Consider the following 23,100-nt stretch of genomic DNA (forward strand, 5'->3'; position numbering starts at 1 on the left):
TAAGCTACAAGAGGTGTCGGGGTGACATCTGGATGGAGGTAGGGTGCTCCCCACCCCAGCACTGTGTGCGTCAGTAAATTTTGCTGAGGAGAGCCATAGCTATGCTGTGCACTTAACAGATGAGGAACTAGGTGCCTGGTAGGTTAACTGCACCCTTGTGAGTATCCTGCTTTCAGTGCTGCTTCAAGCTGGGTGCACGCTGGACCATGAAGCTTGGTTCACTTTTATTTTCTCTTGTTCTTTCTTGCTGGCGTATCCCAACAAATCCGAGTTGCTGATGCATGTCAGAAAGCCTGTTCTTACAGGATTTGTGGTTCAGTGCTTTCAATGTTGGAAATCATGGGAGCAGAGCTATCTCATGACAGTCCTAATTCATTACTGTAGCTTCCAGGGTTTCGAAAAATATTTGGTTAAAATAACTAAGCTATATTCTAAATTTGGAAAGTTGAGCTTTCCCATCAAGTCCCTTCATGCAAATGGAAGCAAAGCAAATAACAGTCTCGTCCAAGAACCCTTCAGGTACGCCCATGCCAAACAGTAAATCTAGTCCCCAGTTTGAGCTGTCTGCAACTGGACTAAAGAGGAATGCTGTAGGCTGTAAAGAGGTTCACTGACAAAGCCAGGACTAGAAAATGATGAATTTCCTAGGCTGCGCTGTGAGATGGCTGCTGTGAAAGTCCATGGAATCCATTTGCAAAACTCTACTGAACTGAAAAGAAGTAAAACTGAACTGTGTGTCTGGTTCAAATTGGCATTATACGGTATCAATTTTTATAAGACTTATTTGGCCGTTTTGACATGCGATCCTTTTTCCTTTAGAGTTTTTAGGTACTTTGCATAACACTTGCACCATCTTACATATTTATTGGGCTGCAAATGTTAACATAAATGTTCATTTGTCGTAAAAGGCTGTTTGTGTCCTTTTGTCACTTGAGCGTTCCCTTTCTTGGGCACTTCATCTCAGCTCAAGACAGTTCTATGAATTAAATGAGCAGTCTGGTCATTAGAGAGGAGCTTCTTGTGTCGCGCTTAGTAAGCCCTCAGTCGCAGAAATCTTCTTTGGGACATGAAATGTTTTCATTTATATTTAATTCAGAAGGCTGTATTATGTTAGCCTTGCCTCATTTTGCTATCGGGATAATAATAATAATTGAAAACTTCTTGCCATTTAAAGCTGGTGAAGGCCCCTTACAGAAACATTCAAAAATATTGCTGCAGAAAAAGGCTTTTGCTGTTCAGGCTTTGCATCTGTGTGCTGCTAAACAATTTATTACTTTTGAAGAACGGCTTTCATAGCTGATCTGAGGCTTGGAGTATTTTTTTTTACTTTAACTTTTTTAAAAACATTTCTTCATCGATAAAAAACTTGTTTTCTTTTTTTCCCTTTCAGTTTTCCTACTTGGAGAAGCTGTTGCTGGTCCACGGGGCTTGGAGTTATAACCGAGTTACTAAATGTATACTCTATTGCTTCTACAAGAATGTGGTTTTGTATATCATTGAGGTAAGAGTAACTAGATGGATAGACTTTGGCAGTACTTATTCTCAACTCATCCTGTAACAGGAAAGTCTCATCTGTGTGGACTGAGCTGAAGGGACCGAGTCCCATGTTTCACTGTTAACAAATTACGATTCTGTTTCTCTTTTCAAATTAAGTTAGTTCACTTGAATCATTTAATGTTTACAAAAGGAAAACAGTTGAAGACCGGTTTTGCTTTCAACTTTCAGTAGAGTAAAGCCTTGGATATGTGATGCATCAGGGGATAAGCGTTTATCCCTTCAATGCAAGTGTTACTGAAAGTTTCTTTTTAGTCATGGAAATGTTTCAAATCTAAATAAAGCTTATTTGTAAAACTTCAGTTTGAGGATAAACTTAAATTGAAAGTGCGTTTAATAGAATTGGGAAGAACTCACTAGGCAAATACTAAGTTCAGCAAAAAATATTGCTGTTACTTTCCAGTTAAAAATACTGTAGCTTAGCAGAAACTAAAATTATTTGGGCTCTTTGTCTTCAAAAAGAGGACATAGTTTTGCTTATTGCCCTTTTATAACCTATTTTATTGCTCTACAGTACTGGGGAAATTATGAAATTGATCAAGTTACTTTATTTTCTTACTATCTAAAATAAGTATTTCATGTATTTTTGTAAAAACTCATTGCCTGGGGATGTCGAATAGTGAAACTAGATTTTAAAGGAGGTTGAATGTTATGAACATTGTGGTTCTATCTGCTCGGATGAGAGTGCAGTCTCATGCTTCAGGATGTAGTCTGAATTTAGGAAAGATCGGGAAGGGATGTTTATATGTGCTTTTTTTTGCCTGTTTGGAAAACATCAGTAAATCAGAGTCAATAGATTGGTCATGTGAGCTGGTACAGCAAATTCTATGTTGTTCATCAAAGTTTGACTTATATGTGGTTATGTTTATGTATGTATTAGCCATGAAGCAGGCTAATAGATAAGAAAATTAGAACATTTATAAATAGGCAGCCAGTTACTGTGGATTACAGGAGATAGTGGGTAAGAAATGTTTTACTATTCAGCAAATCATGATCAATGTATGTATACCTGACTCCCTCAGGGTCTGATCATCTTTTATGCATGGTATTAGGTTCTTAGAGAATAGATGTTCTCCACTAATATGCTCCATTTTTCTGTTAACTGCTTCTGAATTAGCTATAGTTTTAGAGGTTATAATTTCCAGTACAGATTAATCTATTTATTGAAGAAGAGTTAGAACTATACCACCAAAACAACGGCAAGTTTTTGCAGTGCTTGGTGACAGCAGCGTGTTAGTGTTATACAGTAATTCCAGATTTGTATAATATGACGAAGAGTTGCCTTTTCTATATTTTAAGTATCCCTCCTTTATTTTAAACCAAATCTTGATTATATTCCAACTCTTAAGCTGTATTAATTTAGATAAACTTAAAATCCATGTTTCTGACATTTCACATGTACTTACCCCTAGTATAGAAGTTGCTTTCATAGCTCTCAGACAAATTTGATCATGCTTCTGGTGATAACAAAGATTATTTGCTTCATATTTAACTTTCTGAAACAGTTCCTTCGCTTGATATTGGTGTATCATAATTTATGTTTTCAGTAAAGGTTTTAAAATGTTGTTGGAAATGACAATAGCATTCATTATTATGAAGGAAGAATATAAATGATGTAAAAGGACCTTGTCAAATGAGTTTCTTATTAAGCATGGGAATTCAAGCGGTTATATTTTTTTCTGAATTGTTCAGAAAACGTTTAGCAGCTTCATGATTGCCATTTGCTTTCTTGAATTCTTTTTTCCCTTTGAACACTGGTTTTGGAAGCCCTATTTCCCACACATTATTGCATAGTGCGGCTTTGCCTCATTTAATGTACTTGTCAGACTGTAGTAAAAGTTCTGTATCAAATGTTGTGTGGCTAAATTATACCCTACCATGTGAGAAGCTGTGGAAGGGGCTGAAGATGGGTGCAGAAATGTGGGACCTCCAGCCTGAGGTAGTTTAATCATCCCTCATTGAAGAGAGGAATCTTATTAGCCAGATAGCGCTAGGTGATGCATAAAAAGAGAATGTGAGGTCACACCGTCTCTTCTCTCTTCTGGGATATGTTGCTCTGTGTTCAGCTCTTTCTGCACACCGTACTGATGCAAAGGAGCCTTTATGTCATTTTACTTCCATGAATAAGTGTGGGAGTGCTTTCCATCTAATGCTGAAGCTCTGCAGGCTGCATGTGATTAGCTGTAACCCCACACCTTGGGTACCCCTCTGCGTTCACCCTACGCAGGCTTGAGACTGGCAGGAGGTGATGGTTGGCTCGGTGCAGCTGGGAGCAAGTTTAAGGCTTAAAAGAGATGCAGTAACTGAAGGAAGGAATCTTTTAGACAGGCAGCAACGAACATGGCAAAGCTCAACTTGTTTTTAGCTCCCATGGTGAGTTTGTTTCATTAGTGGCCTAAGGAACTTTTTCTCTGCACAACTACATAAAACTAGCTAAATTGAGCTGGAAACCGAAGACACACCAATTTTGGAATCCTGGGGGTGTGGGGGAGAGGAGGAAGAGGTCTCTAATTCCCTTTTTAGCTTAATGCACAGAAAGCTGGATTGTTTTGTATTTCTGCCATGAGGCTCAGGGGTACTGATCAGTTTGTGCTATGGAGCAGTGCTCATGAAATAGAGAAGCTCCACAAGGGAGTAAATCCTTCAACTTGTGAGAAAGGTAGTTGGCTGCCCAGGGGTACAGCACTATTAGTTGTGCTTAGAGTATGTTCCTGATAGTTTCCCAATGCTCTGGATAAGCTTAATGTTTACCTGTACTTCCTGCTTGGATGTATGGTGTGCTGGGAATATTCTTTTAACATCATCATGGAACAGGGATTTGAACCTGAACTGCACTGTAAGTTAATGTTCTGAAAGATTGTCCTGAGTAAATATTTATAGAGCTGAATCAAAAAGCACCTTGGTCAATATGACAGGCTGTCAATTATGCCTTTGTTACTGTATCTATTTCATTTCAATGAAGCTTTAACACCTGAGAAATCTGATAAATAACAGTAGTAAGCCTTATGTAAATGAATCTTGCAGCAGTGAAGCACTGGGGCTCATCATAACTTTTTTCCCCTGATTCTTTGCCAATATCATGGAGTGGAAATAAGAGATGGTACTGAGGCTTCATCACACAGAATATCCAGACATGAAAGTTGCAGAGGCATTTAAGCGGAAAACCTGAGTTAATTAAACAGTGATAAATGCTTGAGGAGAACCCTCTGCTGTCTCCCTTCCTAGCATCGCAGGATTCATGTATTAAACTCCCCAATAATCTTAAAATTCATCTTCATAGCAAACTTTGACAGCAGGAGGATCCGAACTGAGACATGCTCTCTGAGACATTAAATTCTTTTTTTTTTTCTTCCACTTCCAGAGCAGTGGTAATTAAAATTCAGAATTTGGGGTTTGGTCAAAAGTGCACTCAGGTGACTGTCATGATGGCTTTATCATTAAGAGATGCTGCCAGCTGAAGGCTGGTGTTTTCCTTCTTGCAATGGCTGATTCTTTGTGGAGACATGGGAGCTGTGTAAACTGTCATGTCTTCAGCTGCCTCCACAATGAGTAAAATGTGCGTTCGCGTTGGAACAGCTTCATGCAGCTAAAAGGCTCACAACCGAAGGCAGACCTTGGAATTTAGAGATTCCAGGAAAAATGGAGATAGGATTTTATTTTCCCTTTCCCCTAACTTACAGTGAGAATTAGTAGTTGCACTCTGATTTTTTAAAAAGGAGAGTTTTGACACTTCTGAAGTGATAAAGCTTAGACAAATCTCCTGAGAAGATTTTTAGTCTAGCTTAACAGCTGGAAAGTTGCTGTTGCTCTCCTTCCTCTGAGCTGATCTCTTTTTCCCCTTGCATTTCTTAATCATTGTTCTCCTGATAGGCTCTTATTTTTCCTTCTTGCTTTTTGAAAAAAAAAAAAAACTCAATTAAATATATGCTAAAAGCAGAAAGAAGGAAAATGGGACCTGAAAGTTCAAGTCCTTTAGTCCTAATTTTTTAGTCACGCTTGAGCCCATGCATATCACTGTTACAGAGGTGCTTCAGGGTAAAGCTGGTGTTCCCTCACTGATGGTCTATATGATGCTGACAAATTGGCGCAATGGGTCTTGTGAATCAAGCCTTTTTATCCATAGAGAAGGTTAGTAGATGGATTTCTCTTGTTTCCCCCTTCTACCTGGGTCTATCTTAACAATGGTAAGGGAATCTACCTAAAAAGTTATCAGAATAGCTGCAGGAATGAGATACAAATACAAAGCCACCTCTTTAGTTTTCATTCCTCTATTTCTTTTGTCTCTCTGCAGCATGTGCTAAAGCCATTACTGCGGAGTGCTAACCTTTCATAATTGTCCCAAAACAGAAGGTCTGTGACAAGGTGTTGGCTTTTGATGACTTTACAGAAAAATACCTGGCCCTCGTTACGAAACACCATCTCATTCAATTATTTATGTAGCTGGCTTTAACCTAACTAGTAAAACAAAAGATCTGTTTCACATCTGTTGAGCAGATATATTTCACAGGAGATGATATAAAGTTGTCCTGATGACATCAGAGCTTTGAAATATAGCTGATTTCAAATGTAAAAGAATACAGGAATGTTGCTTTCATGTCATGCTTGGAGAAGTAGAAACACAGCAAGATCAAAGGAGTTATCAGCAATATTGGGTAGGAGTTCAAGGCATTTGGGAATGGTTCTGTGGAAACAGTAGCGTTTCAGGTCAACCCCAGGGTATGCAAGAAAAGAGTGCTCAGTACTTCACTGGAGCATGTTGTTTATCTGAGACCTACTTAACTATGAAGCACCTTCGTATTATATATTGCAGAATAAGTAAAAAAGATGGTCCCTGTGTCAAGGTCTGGCAGTGCTGGGCCATGAGACTCCTCGACTGGAGCCAAAATAGAAATGAATGGAAAGTGGGAGGGGGAGATTATGTTGTATGTAACTTGCAGCTGTATTATTTTCTTTTCTACCTTAAGTACCCAGAAATAAGTTGTAAGCCTGGGTTTGAAAACTGTAGCTGCATGGAGATTGAAAGGCAGTTTTGGTTTACAAGTCAGCAGTGTTAAACAAGAGAAATGTATTGAAGAACAAAGCATTAGGATCATAGTTTTTCTTCTACAGCTGGATTTTCAAGACTTGAAAGCTCCAGGTAAACTTATCAATGCCTAGATAAACATGCTTTTAAGTACGTAATGATTCTGAGAGTCTGCCTATGAGTACTGTGAAGTGCTCTTTGGGGTCACTGTTTCAGGCTGACTGATGGAGCAAGGTGTGAAAGCATGTATGAAATACTGTTGCATGAGACGTTTGTTTTGTTTTTTAGTTCATTTTGCTTTCATGATTTCCTGTCAAATGCAACAGGTATCTTAAAAGTATGGGAAGTAGTCATAGGAATTCTAGCCCTTTACCCAAATGGCATGCAGAATGGAGTACATGATAGGATACTGAAAAACATACAGCTGCAATGCTTCTATGCACTTATCCCCTGATTTATATAATCAGACTTCTACCTACATGCCTGTTCCTTCTGTTTCCAGGTGGCTTTGTGGTTCTGAGGGTATGGGCAGACAATAGAAAACCTTGAACATGGGTATTATTGGAATGAGTTGAGGACTGTAGTGCAATAACTGTCGTAAAAAGCGACTTTGCTAAACGATAGCGGAGTAGTATTTTTCCCCAGTGTTAGACTAAAATTAAAAACGTCTGACTAAAATTCTTGACCGGGGTAACAGTAATACAGGCAGCTAGCTGTCTTGTCATGCTTGTGCATATAAATTACTCAGTTACTCGTTCAAATATTTCCATGGACTTTTAATAGTCATTGCTTCCATATACATATACTCAATTGATATGGTAGGCATATAACAATTCTGTATGATAATGAAATAAAAGAGGAATATCTTTGGGCATGTGATTTTCATTTTTTGTAATTGAAAAATCTGGCTTTCCTGAGTTCTCACAAATGTGTGTGTATCCATAGTAAGTTATTCCTGATGGACACGTGCTTGCAGATGCACAAAAAGTGGGATTCAGTGGCTTTAAGATAGGCATCAGGTGTGAACTAAGGCACCTAAAGGAAACCTATGTAGTCCCCATTTAGGTGGTCTTTGTGAATGCTCCTGGGTCACAGAGAGCAGCCTGGGGCTGGCAGATGTGCCGCAGGACCTGCAGAAGACTTTTACCTATTTGGAGCAGCAGCATTATTAGAACTCAGGTGTCAATGTTTAGACAACTGAATCCAATCTAGAGTCAAGGACAGTGAGTGTGTGTGTGTGTGTGTGTGTGTGTGTTTTTTGAAACAAGGCAGAAAGGAATCCAAGTCCTCCAGCATGGATAATGTCAATCAGTTTAAAAAGTGCAAAATGTCTGTGAAAGTCATAGTGCTGAACTCCAGGACCCGGAAAGAACCGTGATGGCACACAGTCTGGGGAGCAAAACGGGCGAGACTCAGCACTGCTTCTCTTGATAATTTTAGGAAAGAAAGCTCTTACTTGTGTGCTTGTTTTTTGTCTTCGTGTTCCGTATCAGCCTCGTACACAGGATTGATATACTGCAGTAGAAGACCTAGGGCAGTACAGAGCATAATTTTTCCTCTTCCCCCTTTCATCCCTGCTCCTCCCAAAAGCTAATCATAGGCTTCAATTCAAGAACTCATTCTTTAGTAGCAATAGTTACAGAAAGCAGATCCTGTAAACAGCTTGCCAAGCTTTTTGGAATATTATAAAATATAATTGGCCAACCTAATCCAAACTTGTCCAGATAGTGGCTGAAGATGCTTTGATTTTTTTTCTTCAAAAATGTCCTAATTTCTTCTCAGCTGATTTACAGCTCCTAGTTTATATTGCTGCCGTTGACAGTTTATTCCATATTTCAACCCCCTGTTGTGTAGAGAAATTGTCAGAATTGCTTATAGGCTGGTCTCATCAACTTTAATCCATGATTGACTCTTGTTTTTGGATTCCTAATTGAGTATGTTAATCCCAAGAGTTTCCAAGGAATTGGTCACAAAGATAAATCCATGCTAATTTTCCTTTCTTTTTAGTAATATATACTGCACAGTGAGTCGTTAGAGAGCAGTCCATCTTTACTGAAAACCCACTTGTATCAACTAATAAATGGCTGTTTTTAATGCACTTTCCAGCCATTAAAAAAAAAGTGATGAAACTAGTACCAGCATTGTTTTGGCTTTTCTTTTTATGAGCGCTATCTCAATTGCACCTTGCAACAAACCTAACTTGTAATTTTTCAACATTCTTAATATCATTTATAATGATAAATTAGACTCCTCAGCTTGGTCTCAAAATCTCCAGGTGAAACACCTGCAAGGTTTAGTACATGATGCAGTAGAGTAAGAAGAGATCTGCTGTGATATTTTTATTGGGTAGGTAATATGTTCAGAGCTGCAAGATCTCTTTCTCTCTCTCTCTCTCTGTCTTCTCTCTCTCTCTTTAATGCATATGTATGCCTGAGACACACAGTGCATATGACAGGCATAGTGATTCTTCTTATGTACAATTTTTATTTTACTTGGTATGAAAAATCTTAATTTCTTATTTGGAGGGCTTATGACAAAACAATACAGTGCTGTTCTCTAAATATGATGAGGCCATTGAATGTGAAATATTACCCATCTGCTGAGCAGTGGGTTCATTAAAGCAGGAATTCTGTCATGAATATGTTTGTTACAGTTTGTTTGTCACCAGTGAAAATGCAGATTGTTTGGAAAGGGGAAGCCCAGGTAATCTAAATATGAGAACGTCTTTGAGAGAGAAGTTAAACCTGTATTATGGAAGTTATTGACTTACTAACTTCAAAAATATATATATATGTAGTTGTATATATGTTATAAAGTGTGTGTGTATTCGTATATATATAAAATATATAATAGGATATAATAATATATATAATATATTCAACTCCACTTTCTTTCCAAAGGTTATAGCTTTTCATATCTAATACAACTCTTACGGCTTTTTATATTCTATTGAAAAACATGACTTTGTTCTGACTCAGTAATACTTGGTAGCCTGTTGTTTCAATAAAAATAAAGTGAAATTGATCCTGCTTTCCTATCCACCCCAGCTCATTCAGCACATGTGGCATAACCTTGTGGGCACAGAGGAGAATGAGGCCAAATAATAAATTCATATCAATGTTAGAAAGCGCAAATAAGCGTTATCAGGGAATAACTTGTGCTCAACGAGTTCATGCTGAATTTAACAATGTATGTGGTACTGTACCAAAGGGGCTAATTTTGAGAAAGCTATTTTAAAATCCAATACCATATATATATGGTAATATCAGCTTATTACAAATATATCCTGTGGGCCTGTACTGATTTTCTTTATACCTGGTCTATACCAGTATAAATAGGCTACCTTTAGTAGAGACATTCCTGATTTATGTGGGGATAACTGATAGCAGAGTAAGATTCTTTACATACATATATATAAGGAAGTGTTTTATATCAATTTTGCTTTTTATTAGTCTGAAACAACGTGTCTGACATCTTGAAGGTGTGAGGGTTTCTCATCTCTTTACCTGTGGCTCATTACTGTTTCTTCAAAATGATTTTTCTTCAGCAATTTACTTCTATTTGAAAAAGGTAATACATATGATTGTGAATGAGATTTGTTTGCCAAATAGGACTTGGTGATAGACCCTGGCCAAAATGACTAGTTGGCATATTGAAACAATTAGTGATGCTCTGGTTTAGAAGTTTTGAGATGAGAATATCAGAAATTGTCCTGTAAGCATGCATGTTCTGTAATTTAATGCAACTTGGATGATTTTAGTATTCCAGGGAATGAGAAAAAACCGAATTACTTTTATTCAATTAACTGTATTAGCTGCAATTAAAAATACAGGCACTGCACTGATATTTAAAAACACTGCTTAGCCTAGATAAAAGGAGGGGTATGAAATTCTTTTGCACAGTTCTTAGTAAAACGTTTTTTTAAGTAGGGATAGAGGGAGTTTGGAAGATTGTACATCATTCAGAATGGCAGACCAAGTAAGCTATTCACATGCATGCTTTTCTACAATTTCACACAATCCTCTATTTTTGTTCAATCTTGAAATACTTTGAAATTTATCTTGGAGAGCGATCTTGGAAATGTACTGCGTATTGTCTGTGAGCAGTCCTACTGAAGTCAGTGAACAGTAATTGAAGAAATCTTCTACTTCACTGGTAGTTCCTCAAAATAAATGAGTTTATTTGTTCCAGGCCACATGATAGGATATTGTTGTGGGCTCTTGAACTAAAACAGTGTGTTAGTCCATGTGGGTTGCATTTCACTTGTTCAGAATGAGTAGGCTTGTGCCTGGCTGCAAGCTGTGTGCCTGGTAATAAGATCAGGCCTTCCTACTTGATATTTCTTGAATATAGATAACGTAATGATAACACTGGCAAATTGTATTTCAGCATTTGTTTTTATTCTACTGTCTTGAAACACTTTACACATGCTTTCTCTTCAGTCCTGTGAAGCACAAGCAAAATTATATCCTTACCTCAATTCTTGTCAGACATCAGTCTGATTTTTTTTGACTTTCCTTTCTAATTGTTGATGTGGAAATTCCTCTAGCATGTTTGGAGGCACCATTGGAGTGCATTGAAATTTTTCAACCACTTGAATTGCCTCACAGGCAGTTACAAGAACCTCCTGAACCCTAGCCCCAAAAACCAGTGTGTTATCACCAGTTCCTTGAATAAGGAAGGACCTCTTGAGTTCACAAACCATGTATATAAAATTTCTCTCTTTCTAGCATCTGCATAATGAACTGAGTTATTTTGAGGCTTTTGGAGGTGGAAGAGGGGAGGTAGGCTCATGACCCAAAGTGGCTAGGGCAGAGAACAAACTTAAGCAAATACAAGCTCCAGTTTTTAACTGTTACTGCAAAATAGTTTTTCCATTTCACTTAGATGAGCACTCATGATAAAAACACCTCTATCCAGTTTCACTAATTAACCACTAGAGAGATTTATTTTATTTTCGATTGTATAAAAGGAGCCCGTAACCTAGTTTAAGCGCATGTACAGAATTTAGAATAAATTACGTAGCTTATGCATCTGAAGGACAGAATGTAGCATATAGGTTTAGGGGGTTTGTTTACATGAGCTCAGGATCTTAAATGAAACTTTCTGGCAGAGCAGGATCAGAGGCTAAAATGCTCCACGTCCTTCATGATCAGTCCAGTCTGCAGGGTAAATCTGGAGCAGCATTGACATTGCTTTCAAATGTTGTTTACAGCCTCAGCCCCTAAAAAGCCATTCTTCTTAAAGCGTGTGACCCTAGGGATATCTCCTCTATAAGGGTTTTGAGGGCCTATGGATTGGGACAGGAGAAGAGGAATTGCTGTTACTCAAAGCCCCAGGTGCCTATTCCTGTGAGAAAATCTCACGTGGGTTGCTTGAGCTTGGCACTAGGGTACCTTGGACCGCTGTGACAGTGCACACAGACTGTAATCGCAATAAGCATTCTGTGCCAAACAGTTGCTTTTGTTTCACTGCATATTGATAGACTGAGCACAATACAGATGGATTTTTGACTATTTATATGCTTTTGTTTTTTATAGATTCTAGAGAACATGTGGTTGCCTTCTACCTCTCCTTGCTGCTCTTAACAAATTGTTTAGAACACATTAAAATGCAGTAGAAATAACAACTTTTGCTACCTAGTGATAGTATTACTTTTGAGCTATGCAGTATATTTTTCTAAAAAGGTTTTAAGGATGAGTCAGCTCCAGCTCTTTTGCAGTATATTAAGTCCCTTGTCATTCTCATTGTTTTCCATTAGTTTTCCTCTTCCCAAGTACTTTGAGTCTGGTTGTCTTCTTGCGCCACTGCAGTTTGGATACAACTCCACTGAAATAAGGGCCTCATAGAGTGAGGTACTTTTTAACATTTCTGTACCAGGATTGACAGATCACTGTAACTGGATCTATGTCAAACAAGCGAAAGGAGAATTGGAATCAATACTTAAAGGCTGAGACCACCATTCTTTGTGTTTATGCCCATACCTGCACATTGAGTATAAACATCAATACAGTCAGTAATCATGGGCTTGAGCTAAAACCCCAGAACTGCACACCAAAGGGCACCGGGGCCATGCTATGGAAAAGCAAAGGATAAATTGTCTTGATGTATATTCCATGTGTGTTAAAAGTCCAGTTTTACTCCAGCAAGTAGGAGACACTGATCATCACTGATAACCTCATGCTATCACAAGAGTGAAGGAGGTCAAAATTTACCCTGCCACTTTTTATACCTGACCAAGTCCTTTTATTTTGTATCTTCTTGCTGGATTTCACTGCATTCATGCAAAAGCAATTAAGAGTTTGGAAAGTGAGGAGACAGAATATGTTAGCCTTAGCTGTAGCACAGTTCTTCAGTGATTCAGAGAAAGTGTGTGTGTATGTGTACATATATAAGCTGTGTGTGTGCATGTATACACACACAACTGTATAGCTGTATAAATATTATCTTTATAATAAAAGTTTTATTCTAATACTGTATACTCTCATCAAAAAACAAGAGATGATGCTATCGTTATTAGTAAATGACTGTGACGGTTGATTTTTATTCATTTTAACTGGCTAAAGTATGTAGACACTTCAGTAGCAGCAGAAGTGTAAGTCATCAGTAACCAATAACAGCTGAGCCTCTCAGCATTATTTGTGATGATGGTTCCTGTCAAGTTCAATTTTCATAGAAAAGTGATTCTTCCCTTTGGGTTTTCCAGGAATGCCTTGACCTTTTGTACCTTCTGCTGCCGAGGAGTGACAGGTGCCTGGAGTGGCTGAGCAATATGACAGTCAGCCTGTGCTTTGTGTCAGCTGGCATTCATTACTGTTAAACACTGCATGTGGTTTTGTAATGCTTAAAAATGTCTCTCCATCCTGGTTCGTGGACAAGATAGGCACAGATTACCAAGCTGCTTTACTTCCCCCTTCTATTTTTCTCCCCCCCTTTTTTTTTAATAGTGTTGAGATTGAACATTTAAATTCAAGAAAATCGAGGAAAAATTAAGGGTGTCTCCTCCATAGTGGCATCACTAATCCATTTTTACCTGCTTTAGTCTGTCCAGGTGGAGCAGCGCCATGCTGCAGCGGTGGCTCCTTCAGCTTTGTGCCCTGGCACTCTGCGCGGTGCTTGCCTCGGGGACGTCGCTTCCCTTAGGAAGCACAAGTCCGTTCCCCGCGTCCCATGACTCGCACCAACTGTGGCTGCGATCTCCCTTTCTCCCAAGGCACGCGCTTTCCTCGCGGCAGCCCCGGTGTTTGTGCAGCTGCATGACGGGCCGTGCAGGGTTGGAGTTTGGCTGGGTCAGGTCCCACGGCAAACGTGAGTCCTCACATGAGGAGGCAAGGGGCTGTGGGAGGCACAGCCATCCCTTCTGGCAGCACTGTAGGCTTTTGTTGCACTGCAGTGGGCCCGTTATTTTCATAAGCAAAAGTGGAGGCTTTTGCTTGTATAGCTACAGAAAAGACCAAAAAATCTGCAGGTGGAGCACATGAGGGGGTGAATTGGTGTTCATTATATTCCTAGTAATCTTCTAGCATCACTGCTTGGGGACCTACAATCAACCAAACTTTCCTTTTTGGACTGTCTGGGTATCTGCGACTCAAAGACATCCCAAACGTGGAGCTGGGGAAGAGGGAAGGAAGTTGAGAAGTGATAGCTGATCCCAGAGGCCCACCTGAACAAAAGGCCCTTTCCCTCTGTCTGTCACGTGCTGCTCGGGGGCTCAGAGAAGCTGTGATCGCTCAAAAACTGAGAATACATTGGAGACCATAATCTTAACAGAATATATGTACAGTTGCTGGTTTTTATGGTGTGTGATTTGTGGGATATGGAGAGGAAAAAAGAAGCTAAAGAATGTGCGTTAGGCCATCTGGGCAGCAAGGAGGAGTTGGCCTGTGCTAAAATACAAGGTATTCCTGCAAGGGAGGAATGATAAAATGATGACAGTGAAACCCTGGCAGACTTTGCTTATCTGGAAGCAGTTACTACTCTTTTTCCAGCAGTACTTAATTTACACTGAATTGAAATACAAAGGTGAGAGCAGTAAATCTAAGGAGGAAAACCAGGAATATGTTATTGAAAAACAAGATAGCTCTTCCAGGGACGTGAGACACTTGGGTTGCTGTTCTCTTCCTCAAGTTGTCCGAAAAAACATTCGAGGAGATATGAGAGAAAGCCTAGGACACTTTAAAGTATGGGTCGTGGTTGGAAATCTGTGTGTTTGGCTTTTGACTGCATAAAAGGTTACAAGTGAGCCTGGAAAGACCTGCATTCTTGGCCTTGGCAGGGAGGGAGAACATGGTGCTGGTCTGCACAGGGTCGCTGTGGGCTTTGTAAAGCCAGTTTTGGTTGGGGGAAGGAGGTGCATTTTGACAGGCATAAAGCTCCCTTTTAACTTCTCCTCTGCGACAAAGCTATGTTATCTGTTCAGCAAAGATGTCATTACATTGTGTGCTTTTTTAAAAAGTTAATATGCAAAACAATTTAACTTCTAGCCTACTGGCTTTGGTATTTGAGCATATTGCTGGCATCTAAATGATTTGAGCTGAATGACACGCTGATTTCTGTGACTTTCTGCTGCTTACTCCCAGAACAGGTACACTTAGTAAGAGCTCCTCATGAGCATGAAGGTGCTTTTTTATTAAATAAAAATGAAAAAAAATAAAACATTGAACTCTAAATTCACTTTTTTCAATCTATTTCCTATAAGGTAGGTTGTAGGCTCAGTAAATGATCCTCTGCTGAGAGCTCTGCGCTTTAGAAACTCAGGACAAAATTCCTCTGGTCATTGCCTGTTGCTCCTCCTGTAGCTGACTGCATTGTAGTGAATAGCTGTTATTTTTGTGTTGACAGAGTGTATTTTTTCCATCTAGTTTATTTTTTTGGAGTAGGAGGGAAATCGTGCTCATGAGAAGTTTCCAATGACTACTTTAACCAAACTGGTGTTCACTTATTAGATTAATCACTTAGTTTCTCCTTCCTTTTTTATGAAGAAATGAACCTACGGGTTTCTGTCGCAGGCCCAAAGCAGCAGTAAATGATACAAATGTTGGGTACAGATGGGTACTCCATCATTCAGGGTTGTGATCGGATATCTGATCAAATTTCCTATTTCCAAGGAAACTTGTTGCATAGTGACATCTGTAATATAAAATCTAGTGATACTCCCACACTTACTGTCACATTACAAATAATGAAGATTGATGAAACTTTAATTATTGTATTTCTCCATTTGGAGGTATAGCTGGAAGCCATTGTGGTGGGCAGAAAATGTCTGCTCTATCACTGGTTGAACAAAGGTAATTACTATAGAATTCTAGTAAATAGGTCAGAATGGACCTTCACCTGCCTGCTGTAAATTAACATTTTTTCCCCCTCTACTGGCATCAATCACAGTAAATTCCTGCAATGAGTATGTATCCCGATGCAAAAGCAATTTTGGCAGGTGGCTGCTCACTTAATGGTCTATGAAGAATGATACCCTGAAATAATGGCAAAGGAGAAGCTTTTGTATTGCTTTTACATAGCTCCTGCTTCCACTGCAGTTCCTAAGTCATCCTAGACCTGTCTTACGGGTTTTGTTACTGAGTAGTGAGAGAACAAATCTTTTGAGGTGTCATTTTAAAAAACAGTGTCAATTCCTGGCAGCACTTCTGGAGCTGGTATGAATTTGAGGGTTAGCAGTTTCCTCTGCTGGGGTCCCGCATCCTGTAGCGGTGTCATCTTTGGGAAGACATGAGCTCTTTCTGAGCCATTGTTATATTTCTAGCCCTCTGCTAGAAGTTGCAACATCCCTCACATAGGTAGTTGTCTTTAAATCTTTTTCCTTGAACCACTACGTGGACAGTAAAATACAGAATCCTTTTTTTATTTCTCACCTCTAGCTTGCTGATGAATTTTCTCTGAAAAAACATTAACAGAGGAAAAAGTAAGTTTTGCATACTGGAAATTATGTGAAATCACCTGTATTAGTCACAACTGTGCATTGATATCACTAAGAGGAGCAGTAATGCATCTAATCATAAGATTTAGCAATCATTAATGTATTGGGTAGGTTTGTAGTAGTGGATAAATATTCAAACTGATCTATTATAGTAGACTTTCTGCTACTACAAAAAGTAAAACTACCTTTTCACATTAAAAATCTTTATTTTAAGATGTTGCCAAAATCATTAACTATTTGTTTGCCAAGCTGTTCTAGGAATATCTATTTCTGAAGAGTCGTTCAGGCCAACGCCAGTGGTGCCTAAGTGCTCACTGTTGCTTAGTTCTTCTCTGGATTAGCTGCGGTTAGAGCTTTTAAGGCATTATCCTAGAAACATGTAAGTCATTCTGTAGCATTCTTGGGGTTTTTTCCTTCCAGTCCGGGAAAGGCTTCCTGCTAAACTGAATGTGCATGATTGTATATGCACCACCTCAAGGTGTTTTGCTTTGCCATCCATAAAAATGGTTACTGTCTACTATAAAGCAGGAAGGGTAGTTTTATAAGAGAGTCCTAAGTCGCAGCTGTTCCAATATGTTGGGGAAGAAGAGGAGGGCAGAAAAGGAGATTAAAATTGTAGTAGTACTAAAATGAGAATGCACAGGTTTCTCTTTAGCATTTCAAACAGCTAGAAGTCCAGCACATTTCTGTTTGAGAATGGATAGCTTAACACATTCTACTAATGATCAGCGAAAATAAAATTTGTCTGAAACATGTAAGAGTTCCAGCTGTTTTTTGACAAGGATTTCAAGCTGACTCATTTGGACGTGCACATCCCTTTTTATCCTTGATGTATCTCTACAAACAGGAGATATTTCTGTATTACTTTTGACTAAACCCGTTTTTGAAATTATTTTGAAATCCCTATTGTATGTGCAGCAGGAGGCCGTATAGTTCCAGCTTGTCAGACTTTGTAGTCCCCAATATTCCTCATCTTTAAAACAAATTAGTTGCTAATGAAAAAGTAAAAGGGATAGAGTACAACATGGTATTGCAGTGAATAATGTTTTCAGTATTTTAAATTTGTGGTGACTATTTCCCAAAATCTGAAACAAGAATTTAATTCTATACTGAACTTTACATTCCGTGATATGAATAAGTTCTTTTGAAAGAATATCTGCCACCTTAGGAAAACAAATTTAATGGAGGCAAATTAATTGTCATATTATCATAAGTATGATATTAAAATGTTCTCACTTGGTGCTACTGAAAATAAAAGCTAAAAAATTAAACCTGTTTTAAAGGCTAAAAAATTAAATCACTGTTTCTTTTTTGCCTGGAATAAGTTCTTTTGTAGCAACAAGTCTTTTGTGGTCACTTCTCTAATGTATTTGTATCTGCTTTATGTAGCAACATAAAGTTTAAGGTAAATTGCTGTAATTTTAAAAAAATCAACAACTCAAGGTGTTACACTTGTATTTTCTAAGACAAATGTGCATGTGAATAGAATGCTTGACGTGATATTAATTTACTTTTGGAAGGCAAAGTTTTCTTGAAAGGCTATGCTGTAGGTAAAAACAAAAAAATCAGTGCCAGCCCTTTCTGTAATCACTTTTAAACTTTGCTTGGAGCTGCCCCTGACAAAGGCAGTCTAGAGTATGCAACTTCTACTTAAAAGCCAAAATTTACAATTAGGTGGTTTAAATCATTCTTTTCTTTTCTACCTCAGTTTCCACCCCTTCCATCCAGGTCTCCTTAGCTAATTTATCTTTGATCATCACTGAGAAGGTAGAAATTATGGGGCAGCAAGGGTAGGAGTAGCAGTTAGTCTGCCACTATGAAACAGCAGCTCTGAACTGAAGTCAGATCTTCCCATTCCCATGGTCCAGTTTTATATGAAGTGTGGAATCTCCTCATCCTCCTGAAAGAAAACGTTGACCTTGCTTTGATTTATATTTAAATAAAGTAGTTTAAGCCTTTGTCTTCAGCATCAGTGTAGGTGCCTTCTTGCTGCCAAGAGTAAGTCAGGTGAGCCTTTTTCCACTTTTTTTCTGTTGACTAATTTTCTAACAGCTCCCTTCTCAGTGTGCTGGGTGCTGTGAATCGCACTACGAAGTGCAGAGCTTTCTCCTTTATATTGAGAGCTAGCTGATATTTTTGGAGGCTTGCAAATGCTCCAGGGCCTGGGTGCTAGGTGTGGCAGTACCAGGCATTACCACTTTTTGTGGACTGAGCTTCATCACCTGTTGTAGAAAGTACTTGAAATGTGTCATGGGCCATGGTTAACAGCCCTGAATCTAGACAGACCTCTGTCAAGTTTAGCTTGCCTATTGTGACAGATACTGGACCAAGACTTTGTCCTAGACAAAATAGAACAGACTAAGGTAGCTGCTAACTAAATACAACCCAGTTTCACTGTGAACAGGTCTTTGCTTTTACTTTCTGCTGAGAGAATTAGCTTACAAGTAATGAATGCATCTAATTAGGAACAAAACTCTAGATTGAGAAGATGCTATTTAGGAGTTGACACCTATTCTCTCCCCCCACTCTAGCAGTTCAACATGGCCTTTCTGGGCCCTGTGCAGCTTGGTGCTCTTCAGCACAGAGTTGGATGGCAGGCTGGGGCCTCAGCACTCTTTTCTCCTTTTCCTTCCTTTCCTTCTCTTTTCCCAGTTAGTGACATGCTGACAACAGCAGCCAGTGGTAGCTCTAGGCATCTATCCAGTTTCAAGCACAGTAGGAAAATTCCATCCTTACAATAGCAGTCACTGCTCTCTATGCAAGCCCGAGCAGAGAAGGTGGCAGTGCGGATGGAGTGATCTTGGTAGGATCTCACTCTTCCTGTGGTAAACTCAAGGAGCAGCTCCATAAATAGCAAAACAGAACTACTTCAGTAAATTAACTCCTATGGCTCTTTAGAAGTGTGTACATCCTCTCTGACTGTCTTAGGTGCATGCAACAGCTTTTTGGTTTTCCATTACTGTTTCTTTGAAATAATTCATGTTTTGTTGGAGTAAAAGTGAAATTAGTTATCTACTGGCTGATGCCCCGAAACCAAAATGGCTAGAAAGAGATAACAAATTGAAAGACATCTTGAAATTCCACCTGCATGGGATTGTGACACAGTGTGATAGGCTAGATATCAAGTGCTGTCACAGTAAGTAAAAAAACTAGCCATGCTCCTTAGGAGAAAAAAAAACTGGAAATCAAAAGCCCGCACGGAGGCAGTGCTGTAATCAGACCCCATTACTGCTATCCAGGAACTGGTTCTATACCCTGAGGTCTTCCCTGAGCTTGAATGGCAGAACTGGAGGATAATGTGGCTTATTAACCTTAGCAGTGGTCTTCTGCCAACCATCTGCAAAAGGCTTTGCCAGGAGATACTGTGGGTAAAATTTAAATGACCTAGTAGTGCTGGCAGCTGATGTCATCAGAGCTGCTTGTAGTCAGTGTGAGAAGTGCGAAGGGGGACTTTTGTCTTCTCATTGTAATTGCTGAGATGCCACTTATCTGGTTAAGTGCTGCTCAATGGCTTAAGCCTGGTTTGTAGTTAGAAAAATGTGTGTATATTGGCTTTCTAGTTTGCCATTTGTATATGTACTTTTTGGTTTTGGCGGATAATGGCAGAACAAATCACTCGGCAAGGTGTTCTAAGAGGTTTTTAAGATGTTTCTAAGAGGTTTTTATTTTTACTGTCAAAGATGAACTAGAGAAGACAGTTGGCTCTTTTATTGTTAAACTGTTTGGTGTAAGGGTAGACTTATCTGTTGGACTGGTTCCTCCCCACCACTGGTAATTTGGAGCCAAGGATTCTGCGGCTGTATTGCTGGTGCCATTTATGTGGTGTGCCACCAATCATATTTTGACCGTCCTTGTGGAAAGTATGGAAGATCTAGCTATGATTTACTCCTAGGTTTTGGTTTTATCTGTGTTCTGATAGGCTTTTGTCCTGAAGAGCAGTCCATGGCTCCTTGAGCAAAGAGTGCAACATGGTTTGTGATAATGTCACAACATTATGGCTGGCCTCTAGAACAGACCAGCTATATCCAATGTGTAGATTCTGTGCTCAGATCGCTTATAGGCATCTTGCAACTCTGAGATGCAATCTTTGGAGTATTTTTTAGGTAAAATTGTCTGAAATAATATGAGGGCTATGTCGCTGTTATCAACATAGGGATTTTAGCATTATTAAGGTATGTGCTGTACACAATGGGGTAAGATGGGGTGTTTGGTGTCACAGATACTGGGATGGTGTTGGACTGAACTGGACTTGGCATGGCTTTGCTCTTCATAGGTGGTACAGACAATAGTGGAAGCAAATTATCCACAGAAGTAACAGCTGGATTCTGATTTAAAGGGAATAATTTTTTTCTGAAATAAAGCTTTTTGTTGAAATGCCCTGTGTAGTGTGCATGACTGAGAACCAAGAATCAGGATTGGACTAGAGCTGCATTTTTGTCTGTCTAGACATAGCCCTTGCCCACTTACCCAAGTACTTTCACTATATACAAAACTGGTGAGAGTCTGATTGTAGCAATTAGGACTGTATGGTGACTTTTAGATGTGTTCCCCTGGTTCCCCAGTGGAATCCTGAATGGTGTCTGCTCTAGCCCAAAATGTACTTAATTCACTTCACCTGTCTCTGGGTGGATGGATGCCTCTTAAAAGGAAGCTAAATTTCAATCTTCTTTGCTGTGATGCAGCTCTGTATCTCTGACAAAAAAAAAAAAAAAAAAAAGAGACCTTTGTGTGTTCAGGTCCAATTTTGACAGGAATTTAATGGACATTACTAAGCATCTTCACTCCTGATATTGGATTCTCACTATTTCAGCTCAGTAGCTTGGAGCATGAGATATCAGCGGTCATTGGTAGCTTGTAGAAGCTTCAGTTGCAGCTCTGGTCTGGTCCCAAAGATGTGAGATTCAATTCTAAGTCTGGTGGAATAGTCATTTATATGACAGAGTCAGATCCATCTCTGTTCTGTATCAAATTAAAAAAAAATACTGGGACTGAAGCCAATAGCTGCAGAATAATCCTTGCAGCATAGCTCTTGTTCTGTCCAGAAATGCAACAGCAGTGTTTAAAAAGGAGAACAAGCGGATTCTGAGAGGAAAGGGTCATATTTACTGGGGCTTCTGTTTGCATTTTGGGGGGTTGGAGGAGTCCTACCTCTTCTGAACTGCTGGGCACACTGACCGTAAGATGTACGTACGTTCTATCTCAGAGCAGACTGCCATTTCTAAACGTTTACCCAAAAAAATAAAAATAAAAAAAAAAGTAAGAACTTAATGCATTTGACTATGAGAAGACCTTACCCTGTAACGTGTTTCAGTGCACAAACTGGCAGCTGGGGAACGCTTTGAGGATGACCGATTGTCACCAGAGTGACACAGGAGATGTTGCGTGTGTATTTTTAGTTAGAATGAGTCCCTTTAGAGCTTTAAGAACCCTTTAGAGGGTTCTTAAGAAATGCAGGAAAGCTGAGAAGGAACCATCCCACTGGCTAAAGCCTCCAGGAATGCAGGCATATTGTCTCCTCCTTGGCAGTGCCTGTCGCACTAGGCCTGTTCAGGATGAGAAGAATCTCTAAGCTTTGGGTGGGTGTTTTCTGGAAAGTCGAGGCTCATTGTGTAATGATTATGAACACCATTTGTAACTGTAGCTAGTGTTGATGTGCACAAACTCTATTTCCTTCTTTCCCAGATAAAGACATCTTTGTGCTACGGATGGTTTTCTCTAAAAGTTACTGGCCCACTGTGGGTGATCCTTTTTTCTTAACAATGTTTGTCTTTTCTGATGTGGATATATCTTCCCTGAAGTGGTCCCATTTGTGTGGCTTCCTCTGTGACTCCAAATTTGATATAAAGCAGTTAAGGATTTACATGATGTCATGTATCATCTACTTGTATAAAATATAAGCATTGAAAATAGAAAAGTAGGCATTTTTCTGTTCTCAGTTATGCTGCTCCTGTTGTCATGTCACTGCAGAATTCAAAGATTAGATGAAGCCTGGGTTCTCTTTCTTAAGCTTGAGCTGTTTGCACCTGAAGGTGGAAATTGTTACCTGCCATCTCATTGTGGGCCCTGTTTTAACAGGGGATTTGAAGGCTTAGAGAGGGCAAGAATAGCACCCCCGCTTAAAGAAAATATATTTTAAAATGGTCAGAGAGATGAGAATAGAGTGAAATGCTTTTTATAGCTTCTCAACACAAATATAACAAAATGAATTTTTTAAAAGGTTGTAAATAAATAATCTGGTGCATGTGATATGCAGTCCTCTTTCTCCTGAATTTGCTAGTTAATGCATGACTTTCCAGTAGAGATTTATGAGTGGTGGGTAATATACTCTATATACTGCAGTTTTGATTTGGACCTGAATAACCTATATGAAGTTTGATCATACATGTGGATATTAAAATGGTTTACAGTAAGTAGTAATCAGTCATAATAAAGGATATATTACTTGACTGAGTTATACAACATTGACTGAGTTATAAGTCTGCTCAGTACCCACAGTAGTAATCTGATTTGGTTTAAGCTATTCCAGGCTGCGCAGCCTGTTAAATTGAGCACGTATGCACAATTGACTGCATTTAATTGACTGGCTATTTAC

General features: G+C 39.1%; 1 protein-coding gene across 4 annotated transcripts in view; it reads left to right on the top strand.

The window, feature by feature from the left end:
- ATP8A2 (ATPase phospholipid transporting 8A2) overlaps window positions 1–23,100 on the top strand; it is a 340,878-nt gene that overhangs the window by 193,151 nt on the left and 124,627 nt on the right. For all 4 annotated transcript variants that reach the window (XM_068930206.1, XM_068930209.1, XM_068930207.1 and 1 more), the window contains exon 27: window positions 1,391–1,501. In XM_068930206.1, the coding sequence (XP_068786307.1) occupies window positions 1,391–1,501 (111 nt within the window). The remainder of the gene's footprint in view (window positions 1–1,390; window positions 1,502–23,100) is intronic.

Source organism: Struthio camelus, chromosome 1 (assembly GCF_040807025.1).
Source record: "Struthio camelus isolate bStrCam1 chromosome 1, bStrCam1.hap1, whole genome shotgun sequence".
In the NCBI taxonomy this organism is placed as follows: domain Eukaryota; kingdom Metazoa; phylum Chordata; class Aves; order Struthioniformes; family Struthionidae; genus Struthio; species Struthio camelus.